At 43.6% G+C, this 17,034-nt stretch overlaps 1 protein-coding gene across 1 annotated transcript in view; it reads right to left on the reverse strand.

Annotated features, from left to right (window-relative positions):
* Nucleotides 1–3,494: 3,494 nt before the first annotated feature.
* PLA2G4F (phospholipase A2 group IVF) overlaps nucleotides 3,495–17,034 on the reverse strand; it is a 45,907-nt gene continuing 32,367 nt past the window's right edge. Inside the window, exons 14-20 of the mRNA XM_084846529.1 lie at nucleotides 15,809–15,923; nucleotides 14,436–14,573; nucleotides 13,754–13,861; nucleotides 9,250–9,444; nucleotides 8,799–8,965; nucleotides 6,360–6,546; nucleotides 3,495–5,324 (exon numbers count right to left, since the gene is read on the reverse strand). Of these exons, the coding sequence (XP_084702655.1) occupies nucleotides 5,098–5,324; nucleotides 6,360–6,546; nucleotides 8,799–8,965; nucleotides 9,250–9,444; nucleotides 13,754–13,861; nucleotides 14,436–14,573; nucleotides 15,809–15,923 (1,137 nt within the window). The 3' untranslated portion in view covers nucleotides 3,495–5,097. The remainder of the gene's footprint in view (nucleotides 5,325–6,359; nucleotides 6,547–8,798; nucleotides 8,966–9,249; nucleotides 9,445–13,753; nucleotides 13,862–14,435; nucleotides 14,574–15,808; nucleotides 15,924–17,034) is intronic.

Below are 17,034 nucleotides of genomic sequence, written 5' to 3' on the forward strand. Positions count from 1 at the left end.
CACAGAGCTTTTGTCCTGCGATTTGAGATTGTTCCTTCATGGAAATTTGCGGGCTCTTTACATGATGCCATGACCCTCCAGGGCATCTCCTGCACTAAATGCCCTTTGTTCCGTTTTTAAATAGATCGCAGATAATGAGCTATCAAATTACCCCACTGTGTTCCACTTGTGTTCCCTCCGTGAAAAGAGTAAAAGTGGCAAGAAGAGGAGCGAGATCAGTGAAAGATAATGGAGACTCAGATACAGGGAGAAGGAAGGGGGAAGGGGAGGGGGGGAAGGAAGGGCGTGTAAAGGGAGTCGTTGCTGTCCTGCATTTAAAACGGGAGCAGAAAGCCCGGTTTTAAATGCAGGATTTTAGGCTGGTGTAGAGACGCCCTGAGGCAACACCTCTAAAAAAAACCTGACCATAGATAGCTGATAGCCAATAACATTCTGTTGATGTGTTTGAATGGGAACTTGCATGATCCAAAAAGACATCAGGATTGGGCAGATATTATTCATATTTTACCTTTCTCTCCCCCTCCCTAAGGAATGTGCTAATTGAGTCTGGAGTGAGAAAAACTTGAAGCAAGCTAGGTCTGTGTGTTAACAATCAGTATGTGCTGGAATGGGATCTAAAAAAGAGGCAGGGAGTTGACTTTGCTCTCTGCAGGAAATCCTGTGGCACTATGGGTTCCCTTATATGTCTGATGGGGAACAGGAATTTTTTGGGAGTGTTAATGCTATGAACCCTCCTCTTATGCTCACCCTGGGTGTGTGTGTGTGTATGTAAATAAACCTTATAACCTTATTACACTGAAATGCAGTAAGTGTCCAATGATGTCCTTCAAAGGAAACTGAATTCTGCATAAGTGCTGCAACCCCTGAAACTTCTCAGCATCCTGATGTGTGGTGCAGTCACTTAACAATATCTTCGGTTGCTTTTTAGAGTAAAACCTTCTCAAGGCAGCTCAGAAGTTTAAAACAATAAACATCAGAATAAATAAAATCAGTTGACAATAATAAAATAGACATCCCACCCCCCTAAACCATTGGAGTCAAACCTTCAGCAAGCCCATAAAAACACAACTCAACGAAAAAACCATGGGAAATAAATAAATCTTGAAGGTTTTCCTGAAGGCCTGTAATGATTGGGCTTGATGGACTTCATTTGGTAATGTATTCCAGAGATGTGGGGCCACTACAACAAAGGCTCCTTCTCTTGTACCTGTCAACCTGACTGTTCACAATGATGGGCAAGCATGAAGGGCCTCAAGGCTTTAAAGGTTCAAATCAGCACTTTGAACGGGCTCAGAAATACACTGGCAACCAGTGCCGCTACATGTCACATGAACCAGCCACCTAACACCCACTAATATTTGGGCAGCTGCATTCTGCACCAGCTGAAGTTGCTGTCTTTAAAGGCTGCCCCACATACAGCATATTACAGTCATCTAGGCTGGACATCAGCAGTGCATGGATAACAGAGACAAGATCAGATCTCTCCAGACAGGGCTGCAGCTGGCATACCAGTCTGAGCTGGTAAAAAATACTCCTGGGCTGTGTTTCCACAACAATAGAAGCAGCAGCTAATGGAGGAGTACTGGATTTTTTCAAAGGAATCAGCTTTGCTGTGAGCAGGGCTCCACCAGCAGATTCTCCAGACCAGTAAAAATCGCTTCACAGAACATACTTCCTGGTGGGGGTTGGAGTGAACATCATCTGGCTGGCGGGGGCTGCTCAACCAATAATAAAGGCTTTCCCCCCTCTTCCCACCCCCTTTCTCCTTTCCTCTGAAAGTCCAGATGCACCTGCATTTCAGGAGCAAGCCTCATTGAGCACAATGGGAGTTACTTCTGAGTAGACACACATATGCTTGTGCTGGGAAAGAGTGGGGGAGAACACAAAGACGACACCAGGACCCATTTTTAACCCACAGGACCTCACTGACCACAGCGGTTGTTACTTCTGAGGAGGAGACACTAACGGGTTTGTTGTGGGAAACAGAGGGAAACCAGCCCCCATTTTAATGCACAGGATCTCTATAAGGAAGCTATGAAGTAGTTACTTCCTAAGGCAATGAACTGGAGCCTCGAGATCACGCTTAATCGCACTTAAGGAATTGGGCTTTAAAATGTGCCATGTCAATTGAGGGGGTTCTCTGTCATTTCTACAGTCATTCAGAGGGAAACACCCCTTGACTGGGGTCATGGTGAAAGGCACACCCCTGGGCAGGGTTAGCATACCCAAGCTAAATGCAGGGGTTGGGACATACAACAACTATACCAGGGAGAACCCGACTTAAGGAAAAGAATTGGCCTTTAAGCAGTCTCAGGAAATCCAGTTTTTCCCTGATAAGCTCTGGGGTGGCTGCTGGATGGCCACAACTTCATCTGTCCCTAACGACCTCAACACACAGCTGGCTCAAAGTAAATCGCTGGTGGAAACACCCCCTTGGTCACTGCAGCCACTTGAGCTTCCCCCAGTTAGGGATGAGTCTAGAAGAATTCCCAAGCTGCATACTTGGACCTTCAGAGGGAATGCAACCCCATCTAAAAACAGTGATAAACCTCTATCCAGAGTGGTTTATTTCCTATGAGCAGCAGCTTTGTGTTGTCTAGATTGGGTCAGCTTGTTTGCCTTCAACTATCCCAAAACTGTCTCCAAACAATGGTTCAGGAATTCCACAGCCTCCCTGGGATCAATAGATAGCAACGAGAGAAATAAGTATCATCTCCATACTGATGATTAACCCAGACCTCTCGATGACATCCCCCAATGGTTTCACACAGAAGATGAAAAGCCACATCTGAATAGATGATGATGATGATGATGATGATGCCCCTAAGACAGACAGACACTCTTATTAAATACCTTCCAATGTTACTTGAGGGATGGAGCTCAGCCACTCAGGCCCTGTTTCCTACTGCCTGGGAGGAATGCTGGATCTTAAACTAGGAAGCCCTGAGGACTGGGACCTAGCCCAAGGAACTAGCATGGACCATAAGTCTGAGAGCATCTTCAAATGCAGATGCGAACAGGGGTCTAGTATGCAGTAGCAGTCCTGCAATTGGAAGGTACTATGAAAACCTTGGATTGGCCCTATCTGGCATTAAGTCTAGGAGCCTGGCCTTCTGCCTTTTTCAGATCAACAAAGCAGGACCCCCTGTTTGCATCATTTTAAGGTCCAGCTTCACCAACTCAAACTACTGACCTCAGGGGCCCTGAGCTGGACAACACAACGTCAGTTCTAGGTTGAGATACAGTTAGCCATGGCCCTAGCCTGGCCATGACACTGCCATCCCCTGCTACATGCCACTGGTTACCCTCTTCTCTAAGTGGGTTCCCTCAGGCTGCCTAGCACCCCACAGGCTGTCAAGCCAGCTAAAGCTGGACACCAAGGTTTCTCCCAATAGTGTGTACAATCTGCAGATGAAACACTGCACCACATAGCTCCATTAATGAAAACACACATGCTTCAAAGGCTCAAAATTACAGACACCATATTCTTTATAAATAGTTATTTATAAATTTATTTATAAAAAGTACTGTTGTAAGTATGTTCCTTTACAAGAAAATAAAATTAACAAAACTTTTTGACAAACATAAAGTTTTCTGTGAATTTCAAAGGTGGTGACAAGTTTTCTGTCCCAATGATTCAAACACACAGGGATCGCTAAAAATAAATAACCATCCTTCTGCACTGATATTAGCCAGATCACCTGAGCCCAGGGTTAAATTTGATGGTATCAGTGTAGTAAATGCATCATTCAAGGAGTAGTAATTGCATCCCCTAATCCAGCAGCAACAGCAACTTACATTCATTTATTGGATTTCATATTTATCGGACAGTTTATCAAAATTACAACATAAAAAGTTCTCAGATTTTTCTGAGCAGTCTTACTAAGCTAATGGGGTAGGGAGAAGACCAGGCCTACACAGAGATTTGCCCCCAATGATTTTAAGAGACCATTCCCAAGCTACCACTATGGTCAAGAAAAGAAGACTTCTTTTTTCTTCCTCCTGTGGAAGAATTTCTCTTCCTTCTCAGTGAAAGTCAAAGACAAAGGTTTATTATTCAGCACAGCCCCTATCAAATACAAAACTGGGCAAACCAAGGTTCGGTAGATAAGGGAAGTAAAGAATGTCAAAGTTAAGGGTCTCATGCCTAGAAGAGCCTCCTTTATTACAGCAGGAGATTGCAAATATTTTAGTATCATATTAGATTAAAAGGATAATTTGCCACTTTGCTAGAATCAAATCACTTAACTCAAAGCTAAAAAAATTTACCCAGATTATTTTCTTACCCAAAATAAAATAATGTTTTAATATCAGCAAGCCAACAATGCCTAAGTTTTGATCATAGTAGGCTCAGCAAACAAACATCATTTTTCATTATGATTCAACTACCAATTCATTTCTGGAAAACATGACTCAAAATCTTATAGCTGTCAAGAGAAGAGGAAGATATTCGCGGATCAGTTTAGTTTCTACTGGTGCTTCCAGATGAGGCTTTTATGGCACCATCACCCTGCCTCATTCATGGAATTTTACAAGGGGTAGGGTGAAGTCAATGGCGTCTTCAACTCATAAATCCCCCATGTTTTCTCACTAATTTTTCCGTATTTTTTTTTCTTTGTAGATAATCCATTGAGAAAGAAAAGATGGAATAGTTGCACAATGCCTTCTCATTAGTAGTGCTAGGAGTCTTCCATCTGGAAACACCCTAGAAGACATTCAGATCAAGATTGTGGCTGTATAGTATACCTTACAAGCAAACCATCAGCCAATATTTTGATGTGTTCCTGAACTATCCCCAATATGGAGAGAAAATCTTTACCCCAGTGGATATGCAGAGACTTAAATACTGGACCTTTAGTACTGGAAGACGACTGCCATGTTCTGTCCTCTGGGGCTTTTGCTTACTGCAGAGAAACAACATCAGAAACTGAAAAAGGTAACCCGTTTTCTTTGTATATGGACTTAAGTTTTCAGTGCAATCTCTAGAGAATTTAATAGTGCAACATCCATTCACGTAAAAAGGAGACATTACAGGTTCATTATTCCTACTTGAACTTTTCATAAAGCTCTGCAATCTATTCATGAGTGACCCAGTTTTCAAGGAAGCACTGCCGTTCTATTTTTTCGCTTTCTCCTGCTTAAAGCCAAACGTAATGCTTCCAAAATAGTGTCCTTGTTATTTAGTACATTATAGCAACTCAGTTCTACCAGTCTGTCAAATTCATGGGACTCATAGGTGAAGTTTAGTGTCCGATAGGGTGAGTCTTTTGTCTCAATTTCAAAATCACCAAAGGATTTATCCTCTTCCGATTCACGTTCTATTCCTACAGGTAGAGGAGAGGAAAAGGATACATTGTGTGAAGGCTGTCACTCAATGCAAAATGTGTTTACCATGGAGCTGCCACCTAAAGGGACATTTCCATTGTAACAATGTATTTGACTATAGCACATTAGGAGTAGAATTCATTTATAAAACTTCACTGTGAAATTGACTCTAACTTTAGCAATGAAGTTAATTGCTCCTACCCTCCCAAAGTGTGTACTGTGCTATGAAACAGACATTCATGTTCAAGGGTGTGGAATTTTTTAGGATTAGTGGGAGCTTCAGACAAAAATTAAAATCTGGGTACTTTATAACATTGATACCTTAAGAATAGCCACCTGCCCCCCTGATGTTGTTGGACTACAGCTCCCATCATCCCCAGCCAGCATAGCCAATAATCGGGGATGATGGGAGCAATATTTCAACAAAATCTTGAGAGCCCAGACAGAGCTGGCCCTCTCATGAAGCAGGGTGAAGCCCCTGCCTCAGGCAGCAGAGCAGGAGGAACACGGAAATGTGCCACTCCCCCACCCCTACCTGGAGGGCCTACTGCCGCCGCCTCCAGCAGGTGCTCTGGAGAGACCAGCCAGCTGTTCTCCCCACATATCATTTGCCTCAGCAAGAGAGCAGCCACCAGGGCTCTCCAGAGCAGCCCCCCATAGAGCTGGGCTGAGCTTGCGCCAGGGCTGACCCAAGGTTGGGAAAGGCTGCTTTAGAACATCCCACTAGTTAATTATAAATTACTGAAATATTAATCAGATCTCCAGCATTGCATGACAGAACTGGTTAGTAGGGTAGAGCCTTATTCATGTAGGAGGTAGTAATTTACTATTTAGATTTGCAAGTTTCACACCTTAAAATAGGCTGTTTTCAGGACACCCAGTTCATCTTGTCACCCAAATAGAAAGCTTTGGCTGTTCTCTACAATGGCTTCATGACCACACCAAAATCTAAGTTCAAAATGTTCAGCAAATCCAATATGCTGCCTGGGAATGACAGTGAGATACTTTAAAATGCAGGATATGTAAATACTTACCTGGTGCTTTGTATTTGTGGAATGTGTCATTAACTAGAGGGAAGTGAAGGACTATGGGAGCCTTTGGATTCTCGGCATCCATAAACATATAACATTCTTTCGGATTTTCTTCATCTTCCTTGTTCAAGATGATTTGCGGGAAGGGAATTTCCCGATCTTCACAGTACTTCTGAGTCAACTGTAAGACCTGTTGCCAGAGAGGGAGGGCAGAAATTACACAGCAATAATTAGAATCTTTTTCCTATATTTGAATGCAATACAGCACTCTTGCCCCAGGCAAATCCCCAGAGGAGGGAGTTTGAAAAATAAAACAATGGGGAAAGTGCTTGAATTTAACCTATTAATACTATGCATCTTTCTGTCAAATCAGTTTTCGTTAGGGATGTACGAAAGTCACTTACCTTTTCGAAGGGTGACATTCGTGGTTGGGGGGAGGCGCTCCGTCCCTCCCCCCGAAATTCTCCCCGGCCTGCTCTGCTCCACAGCGACTCAGCGGAGCCACCAGCCGGGGCCACCCACAGCCGGACATCCGGCTGCTGGGCAGCCTGCACAGGGTCGCAAATGGCGGCCGCTGTAGCCGCCACCATTTGCGTCCCTGTATGTATATATTTGGAACCATATTGCGTCCCCCCCCCCAAAAAAGGGAATGCAAATGGCGGCAGCTATGGCGGCCTCCATTTGCATTCCCTTTTTTTTTTGCCATGACAGGCTATGTAAATATTTACGTAGCCTATTACGGCAAAAGACGGGTGCAAAAGGCGGCCACTACGCCATTTGCACCCGTCTTCTGCCATGATAGGCTACGTAAATATTTACGTAAGCCTATTACGGCAAAATTAAAAAGGGGAACGCAAATGGCGGCCGCCATAGCCGCCGCCATTTGCGTTCCCTTTTTTTTTGCTGTAATATTTACGTAGCCTATAACGGCCTCCACAGGGACGCAAATGGCATCCCTGCGTTAGCCGTGATAGGCTACGTAAGTATTTACATAGCCTATCACGGTAATAATGAAGAAGCAAATGGCGGCCACAGACGCGGCCGCCATTCACAAAGCAGCGCGAACGGCAGCAGGTAAGTGCTCCGTTTCGCGCGCCTTTCGTGGGGGGGAGGGGCGGGGGGCTTTGTTCCACCACGGATTTCAGGGGGCCAAATGCACTGGCATTTGGCCTCACCAAGTTCCGTGGTGGAATTCTCTGACATCCCTAGTTTTCGTTCCAAACATAATACCAACTTTCACAACATTGCCCTACCTCCATGGACAACTGAACCCAAACAAATATCTAGAATTAACTTTTTTCTCCCAAACCAAAACAGAACCCATTATCTAAACATCTCTCCTGAATGTGAGCCAGAACAGAATTGCAACAGCTTACTAGTTCAGAACAAAGAGTTCGATTCAAACTCTGAATGATTCAGATTCATTCTGAACCAGAATGAATCTGAATAAATAGTGTTGTAATGGAGCCAGAGTTCACAGGTTGGAAGCACTGGGACATTTTGATTAACAGGGACAATGATGTCATCTGCCACCCTACCCAAGCTTTCTTGTTCCCACTGAGCTTCGTTGCAATCTTAGTTGCAGTAGTTTGTGGGGGGAGAGGGGAATAATGGATTTTCCCAGCAAAAATATATTGTCGTGAATTACCCCTGTCATAATGCAAAGTATGTTGGGGTGGTTTGGTCTTGAATGAGCAATTAAGACCCATTAAATATATAAAAGATCTGCTGCTGGTGGAGATGAAAACTACTAGAACCAGACATGGAGGTGTCTCTTCTTTACATTAAAGATACATTAGAAAGTAACATAATTGTCCCACAATCTAATATAAACAATTCAAAATGGGTCTCACCAGAATCATCAATGGCAGGTTGTGCACCAAATGGTGCTTTAATGTTTCTCGCATTTGTATCCCGCCCCTTTCTCAATTGAGCCCATGGATGTGGGTTACCCCACCTTCACACATACTTTATGCTCATAATAACCATATAGGGTAGGGTTGGCTCAGACAGTGACTGGCTCAAGGTGTTCCAGTGCACTTAATAATGGATCAAAGATTTGAACCCAGGTCTTTCCAGCCAAAGTCCAAAATGTTATACTGCCCTTTGCTGGCTCTCTGTCAGCCAATTCTAATACATTGGATATTATGCTATGTACTGCACAATACATATACACACATATATAGATATGGATCAACATAGCAGCACAGGCAGTATTTTTACTCTCTTCAGGAGCATGGTTATGGGGACTGTCATGTTGAGCATCTGCACTTCAAAATTTACCACTACACCACTGAGAATAAGTACATAAAATAAAACTAACATCTGGGAAGATTTATATGTCCTGTGTTTGCCCAAGCTTTTGTACTCTGCCCTTCTTCAAGACAGATGGGCCAGGGAATATCAGACAGGGACTGGATTGGAGTCCTGCTTCTGTCTCACCTCAAATGGTGCTTCCCAAGAGTAATTGAAGGACAAGATGACATCAACATCTCTTTCTGGCTGGAGCATCAAGGGAAAGGGAGAGTTGATAGAAAAGCCACCATCCACTAGGTACAGATTCTCTTCCATTGGAGTCAACATATTAGGAAAAGCATCCAGATGGGTGCCTGAACAAAAGCAATATAGTAAAACGCTTCCATAGTTTTAGCAATGGTAAAACAGAGCAACAACTAAGAACTTCAGTGGAATGTAAAAATATTTTAGAATTGAATGTCCTGTACTAAGGGAGGAAAAAACATGTCTGTATCTGGGAACTGACCAGATTTTAGGGGAGATCTGCCACTAACTAAATAAATAGATGAATTCCCTAAAATGGATGAATTTCATGTACTGATTTTTTTTTATTTTTTTTTTAAACTTGGTCAGATTTTTCTACCCCCCAAAAAATTACCTTTCCAGACCACAAATTTATTGAGGCTGACATAATCTCTGTGGAGGTACAAGCCTTGCATGAAATTGAACGTTTCTCCAGCAGTAACACGAGACTTGAAGAAGTCCTGGAAAATTTGTAGCAAGGGTCCACCTGGTATAACCAGACGAGTCTTCAATCTCATAGGATCCCGGAAATGAAATCGTCGACAGTCATCTACAAAATACAAACATGAACCATGCAAAAGTATCAATATAGTAAAAATGCATTCATACAATCTAACTTGTGAGACATTTATAGTTTGGGGAAAATCAGACATTTCAGTTAGCAAATGCACTATTTACATTTTGTGAACCCTTGTAATGATGTGTACAAGATCCAGATATTTGATACCTTACTTTGCAATATATTTGCTGCTAGAAGAACATGTAAAACCATTCAGAATGATGCTCAAATTAGGACTTTCACAGTTTGTATACATCACCCAAGATGGCATCATTACTTTAACACATGAGTAAAACACCCATTTCAAACAGAATTTCAAATATGTTACCATGTGATCTGTTATTTAGTTAGGTTTTTTTTTATTTCTACCCTGCCTTTCTGCGAACAAAATGGCACTCAAGGCTCTATATATACCATACTCGCCACTCAATGGTCAACATTCTTTATAGTATTGCCGGTGCTGATGGGTGCAAAATGTGACACATATACTGTGGCACTGTGACATTTATTTATTATTAGGGGCTCAGACCAGTTTGACCTCAGGTGCAGCACTCCTGAAGGGATCTCCATAGGGTTTAACAGATTCCATTTCTCCCCGCTTCTTTCGTTATGTGCCAGGAGGACTGGGCACACCATCCATATTCCTGTCAGACCCTCACTGTCTGGTCAGTCAAGAAATGCAAGCTCAAACTCACATTCCTTGATCAAATGTAGAGGGTACAGCTAGACAAGGATATGGAAGCGTACCTGGACCTCCTGCCACTATAATGGCCTGGTCCGCTGATTAATCCATGTGTGCACCACAGGGAGAAGTTGGGAAACAGGTCTCTGTTATGCGCTTTGGGATTCCCTCAGTTCATGGAGGTTATTTAAGCAATAGAGGGAGCAATCCTATGGCCGCTAGTCGGCGGCTAGATGGCCATAGGATATGTGGGTTTCCAAGAACCGAATTCAGAGCCCGCACTCTGAGGTCGGTTCCAGAAGAACCGACCTTCCCCCCTTCCTGTGCTGCCTCACAGGCAGCTGCCTCACAGCCCCACACTCTGCACTTGGAAGAGGAGTGCAGAGCAGCGAAAACAGGGGGTGCTGGGGGGCATTCTGCGGCAGGGAAGGCAGAAATGCCAGTACAACACATCCTATGTGTCATCCAGCAGCCTCCTCCCCCGCTCCGCCTTCCCACAGCTAGACAGCCGAAATTGGCTGTCTAGCTGCAAATGTAGGGTGGCTGAAGTGCGGATGGGACAATCACCTCTGTGCTTCTCCTGCCCTGCGCTGGATAGGCGGTTGCCTCCGAGTTCGGAGGGGGCCGCCTATCCCCATAGGATTGCACCCTAACTGGATCAAGCCCATCAGTAGTAGTAGTAGTAGTACTAAACTGTTATCCTATCCTTCCTCTAAGAAACTTAGGACAGCATATATGTATTCCTCCCATCCTATTTTATCCTCACAACAACTCTGTGAGGTATGTTATGCTGAGAGATGATGACTGGCCCCAAATCACTCAGCAAGTATCATTGCTGAATAGGGATTTGAATTCAAATGTCTCCAGTTCAAGTCCAACACCCTATCTCTTACACTGCACTGGCACTAATACAGTGGAATGCCATGTATATAGGATAAAGAGAGATTACTTTTAATTAAAAGGAAAACAGTCAAGATATCTGGGGTTAACTCCCAATGCTGACACGGAAATCCTGGTTGGCCTTGGCAGGGTCACACACTCTCCTCAATATCACTGATTTCAATGTGACCTTTTTCAAGGAAGCATGCTTGGAATTATGTTTAAAACAAAACAAAACACAGGGCTAACGCTTCCCTGCCCTGTAGAAAAAACAGTAACAATCCACAATCAATAAAGTGAATCTGGTGATGTGTCCAGAGCACAGCCTTGTCCAATTTTCTTCTAAGGATGTTGATAAGGTGCTTAGACAGGTTTGTGTAACTACTTCTGTATTGGATCCTTGCCCCTCTTCGCTATAAAAACAGACAGGGAAGGAACAGCTGGCTGGGCCAGGAAGGTGATAAATCCCTCCTTGCAAGAGGGAGTGGTCCTGGGCCACCTCAAAGAGGTGATGGTGAGACCACTCCTGAAGAAACCCTTCTGGACCTGGAAAATCTTAATAATCTTAGGCCAGTGGCAAATATTCCTTTCCTGGGCAAAGTTCTTGAACTGGTGGTTGCCAACCAGTTCCAGACACTCTTGGATGAGACTGATTATCTAGATCCATTTCAATTGGGTTCAGGCCAGGTTTTGGCATGGGAACAGCCTTGGTTGCCCTGTATGATGACCTATGTCTACAGATGTACAGACTGTGTAAAATCCGCTCTGTCTGTGTTTCACAGATTGTCAGACTCCTTTTGCTCCATTGTCTGTTCACAGACGGATTCAATATTTTTTTGTTGTGCAGAAAAATACGCAAACAATTCCGTAAGAGGGTTCACAAGAATTTACAGAATTTACCTTAGTACATAATATTTAGCACATTGTCCCCCATTCCATTCAATTTTTTCCTGTGTATATTTCTGTCTCAGCAGAAATGTGCACAGTTTCCTTTGAATAAATATGCCTACATTTTGGGAAAGTTAAAAAAAAGATATGAAAGTCCACAGACTCCACACGTTCTGAGGAAGTCTGTCCACAGCGGATTCCGCAGGGTGGATTCTTAGAAATCTGAGCTCATTTTAGTCCATCTTGAATTTTTCCAGCATCCCTACCTGTGTCAGGAAAGAGACAGGGGGAGCGTGACCTTGTTGATTCTCCTTGATCTCTCAGCAGCTTTTGATACTATTGTCCATGGTATCCTTCTGAGATTGGGAATGGGAAGAACTGCATTGCAGTGGTTTCGCTCCTACTTGGATGGTCAGCTCCAGAAGGTGGTACTTCGGGGATATTGCTCAGGCCCATGGATTCTCTAGTATGGGGTTCCACAGGGGGCGGTTTTGTCCCCCATGTTATTCAACATCTACATGAAACTGTTCAGTGCTGTCATCTGGAGTTTTGGAGTGTGCTGTCGTCAGCATGCTGTTGACACACAGCTGTATTTTTCTTTTTATCTTTGTCAGGTGAGGCTCTGTATGTGCTAAATTGCTGCCTGGTTGCAACAATGGACTGGATGAGGGCTAATAAACTGAAACTCAGTCCAGAAAAGACTGAGATGCTGTGAGTGGCTGGTTCTCCTGTCTGGATAGAAAGTGCTCAACCTGTTCTGGATGGGGCTGCACTCCCCCTGAAGGAGCAGGTTCTTAGCTTGGGGGTCCTCTTGGAGCCATCTTTGTCACGTGGGGGTCAAGTAGCCTCAGTGGCACGGAGTGCCTTCTACCAACTTCGGTTGGTGGCCCAGCTACACCCCTATCTGGACAGGGATTACCTGGCTCCAGTTGCTCTGGTAACCTCCAGGTTAGATTACTGCAATGCACTCTATGTGGGGCCTTTGAAGGCAGTTCAGAAGCTGCAGCTTGTGCAAAATGCAGTGGCCAGACTGATAACACAGTCCAACCATATCACACCGATTCTGGTTGCGCTGGCTGTCTATATGTTTCTGATGCCAATTCAAGGTGCTGGTTTTGACCTATAAAGCCTTACATGGCTCAGGACCACAACACCTCTCCCAGCATGAACTGACCCATGCACTATGCTCTCCTCCAGTGTCTCCTCTGAGGGAGGCTCGGAGGGTGGCAACAAGGGAGAGGGCCTTCTCGGTGGTGGCCCCCATTAATGGAATGATATCCCTGACAAGGCTTGCCTGGCACCAATATTGTCATCTTTTCTGCGCTAGGTTAAAACTGCCCTCTTCTCTCAGGCATTTGGCAGCATATAACGAATCTTTTGATCAGGTCCTGGATGGTCTCTAACTGATTGTTTTAAATTGTTTTAGATATATGTTGTTGCTTTGTGTGCTGCCTGTTTTATGTCCTTGTGTTAATGGGTTTATACTTTATATAATATACTTTAATGGTTTTTAATGTTTGTGAACTGCCCAGAGAGCTTTGGCTATGGGGTGGTTTAGAAATATAATAAATGAATGAAGTAGCCCCTCTGCTTTTCTCAAGAACAAAGTTGAAATCATCATTTCTAAGCTTCATGCTTAGCCAGGAGATGTTCCATTTTGATGACATTTATAGAACAACAGGATCAACTATCCCATGTGTGTATGTGCATCTTCTGTAATTGGCTGTTCCACAACAATCTTCAAACATTTCAACATTATGTTAATGGAAGGTTCACACATTGGAAAAACCAAAGTGATCTAACACAAAGGTATGATTGCACAAAATATGACTGAACAACTTCTTTACTTACCAATAACTTTGACAACATCACCCAGAGATTCTAGAAAGCTCAGTCCTGAACCAACCACCTTCAAAAAAACATCATCCAGACTGGCAGCGAAGGCACTGCCCCACATCCCTGTAGAGTTAATAGGAAAGTATTGTAATCTTGTACCCTCTCTCTCCTTCCCTCAGAAAATCTTCTAGAGCATTTTTGAGAAAGTGAAGAAGGCATAGAGAACACCACGTGACCAAGGATATTGTGAACAGGCTGTCAAGTGCTTCTAAGGCTGTGCATCACGAGAAGCACACCTTAAAATTACAGAACTGAAAGGTGCCAAAGGGCCATTAGTCTGACCACACCCCAAAAAAGACAATCAATCCATCAGTCCACAACAGATTAACCCACATTATTCAGTCTACCCTACATCACAAACAGAGAGCAGATGTCCTACAGAGATTCTGTTCACAGAGGAAATAGCTTTTTATGACTCCAATAAAAGTCAAACTACAACAGAAGGAAAATGACTCCCCACCCACATCACTGCCAACCTGACCAACAAGGAAATTTCTTCTCAACTCAAAATAACAGACAAAACCCATCCAACAAAATGGCTGTGTGCCACAACTAAAGCATCAGAAGGGAACCATACAATATGTTTTATTAATTTTTCCAGCTCTGTCTTACATATGGTAAGTTCTTCAATTCATACCCTGCAGGTAGCAGATTCTGGGCTCAGGATGTTTCTTAATCAGTCTTCCCATGAAGAACTCACTGTCGAAGTCTTCTGTTCGGATGAAAGCACCATACTTGCGAAATCCCACCTCATAGGGGGTGAACTCACACCATTCTAAGAGAGAAAATGCCATTGCCACACAGGAAACATTTTAAGGAACAAGCTCGCTGAATCCCATTCAAGTGAAAAGATGTTGCTCACATGTTCACTAGATGTTGCTCACATGTTCACTAGATGTTGCTCACATGTTCACTAGATGTTGCTCACATGTTCACTAGATGTTGCTCACATGTTCACTAGATGTTGCTCACATGTTCACTACAGTAAAGACACTATGCTGTCAAATTACGTGGTATAAAAACCAGAGTAAAATAATATGGGTTACCATTAAGCCTTATGCAAAGCATATCTTAGCACATTTCACCCTAAGAACATAAAAAGAGCCATGCTGGATCAGACCAAGGGTCCATCTAGTCCAGCATTCTGTTCACACAGTGGCCCAGGGGAAACCCACAAGCAGAACATGAGTGCAGCAGCGCCCTCCCGCCCATGCTCCCCCATGTACATCATGCAACTGGTGTACAGAGGCTATACTTCTGACACTGGAGGTAGCATATAGCCATCAGGACTAGTAGCCACTGATAGCCTTCTCCTCCATTAATTTGTCTAACCCCCTTTTAAAGCCATCCAAATTGGTGGCCATCATTACATTTTGTGTAGCGAAATCCATAGTTTAACTATGCGCTGTGTGAAGAAGTACTTCCTTTTATCTGTCCTGAATCTCCCACCCTATGCAAGTTTAAACAGAAAAAAGTCCTACAACTCCCAGTGGCCAACCAGCTATCAATGGGAAATCCATAAGGAGGACATGAGTGCAACAGTGCCCTCCCACTATATTCCCCAGCAATTGGTGACAGAGGCATACTGGCTCTGGTACTGGAGACAGCACATAGCCATCAGGACTAGTAGCCATTGATAGGCTTCTCCTCCATTAATTTGTCTAACCCCCTTTTAAAGCCAACCAAATTGGTGGCCATCATTACATCTTGTGTAGTGAATTCCATAGTTTAATTATCCGCTGTGTGAAAAAGTACTTTTTATCTGTCTTGCATCCCCCACCAATCACACTATACTAACTGCTACGAATTAGTCCTCCCTCTCCAATACTTATTATTTCCCTTCATCAATCAGTCCCCAACCTCATCCTTTCACTTCACTGTTGTCCTTTATGTTAATGGGCAAGGACAGTGTCACCTGTGCAATGGCTCATAAATTCCCCATTCTAAAGACTTGCTAAAATAGCAACACTGCTTACATTTTGTAAGAGAAATAAACCTGCCTTATTATACCTGCAAAGTCATCACCACTAACATTGGGCCTCACATTGACAGCTGCATAGATGGGGTAGGGATTCTTCCCCTCTTTCACAGCTTCCTGCTGGTCAGACAGTTTTGACTGATCTTCCTAAATAGAGAAGGCCATAATTTTTGCAGTGAATTGGGGTTCATTCCATATACAAACACAATTTCCAATATTAGTACACAACACTACTAAAACACAGTCTCTAGGATATGGCTCATTACGTTTCATTAGATCTTCCTAGTGGCTATATAACTACAATTATCAGCATTTATTATGATTTTTAATTTAACTTCATTATTTATTCTACAACAGTATGTGCCATAATATTAATGATCATATAAATTGTAGATATGAACAAGTTTACAATTATGAGTTTCCAGATGGGTAGCCATGTTAGCCTAACAAAATTGTAAGGTTTTTTTTATAATTACATAGGGCTGGATCCAGGATCTGCAAGAACGCCACTCATGAGTGCCTCCACCTGATTTACAGGGATCCCCCCTCCTCCATAAACACCACAGCTCACCCCATTCAGCAAGGTCCCCTTATCCTCTGTATAGCATTTTCAGGCAGTTGGAGGTGCTGCCATAGGGAGACAGGTAGGTAGGTATGTCAGAGAATTCCACCACGGATCTCCACCCCGAAATCTGTGGCAGAACAGCCTGCCACCCCCCAGCCACCCCCGCGGATCCCCCCCCGGGATGAGACTTACCTGAGGCAGATGTTCCGGGCGGCGGCGGCTCCAGCAGCGGCTACAGCAGTGGCAGCTGCGGCGGCTGGTCTTCCGACTGGCTGCCGCAGCCGCCATTTGCAGTCTTGTCGTTTTGTTTTGTTGTTTTTTTACAGAGACATGATAGACTACATAAAGACTTACGTAACCTATCACTTCCCGGTTTAAAAAAAAAAACCGCGCACGCAAATGGCGGCGGCTATGGCCACCGCCATTTGCGTTCCTTATTTTTCGCCATCTTAGTCTACGTAAATATTTACGTAGACTATTACGGCGAAAATAAAGAGGAACGCAAATAGTATAGTGGGCGCTATTTGCGTACCTTTTTGATTTGCCGTTTTAGCCTACATAAATATTTACGTAAGCTAAAACGGTGAATCAAAAAGGGATGCAAATAGCGCCCACTATGCTATTTGCATTCCCCTTTATTTTCATCATAATAGTCTACGTAAATATTTACGTAGACTAAGACGGCGAAAAATA

The sequence above is a fragment of the Heloderma suspectum genome, chromosome 1 (assembly GCF_057233095.1).
Source record: "Heloderma suspectum isolate Gila_16-S chromosome 1, 16-S_ref, whole genome shotgun sequence".
Lineage (NCBI taxonomy): Eukaryota > Metazoa > Chordata > Lepidosauria > Squamata > Helodermatidae > Heloderma > Heloderma suspectum.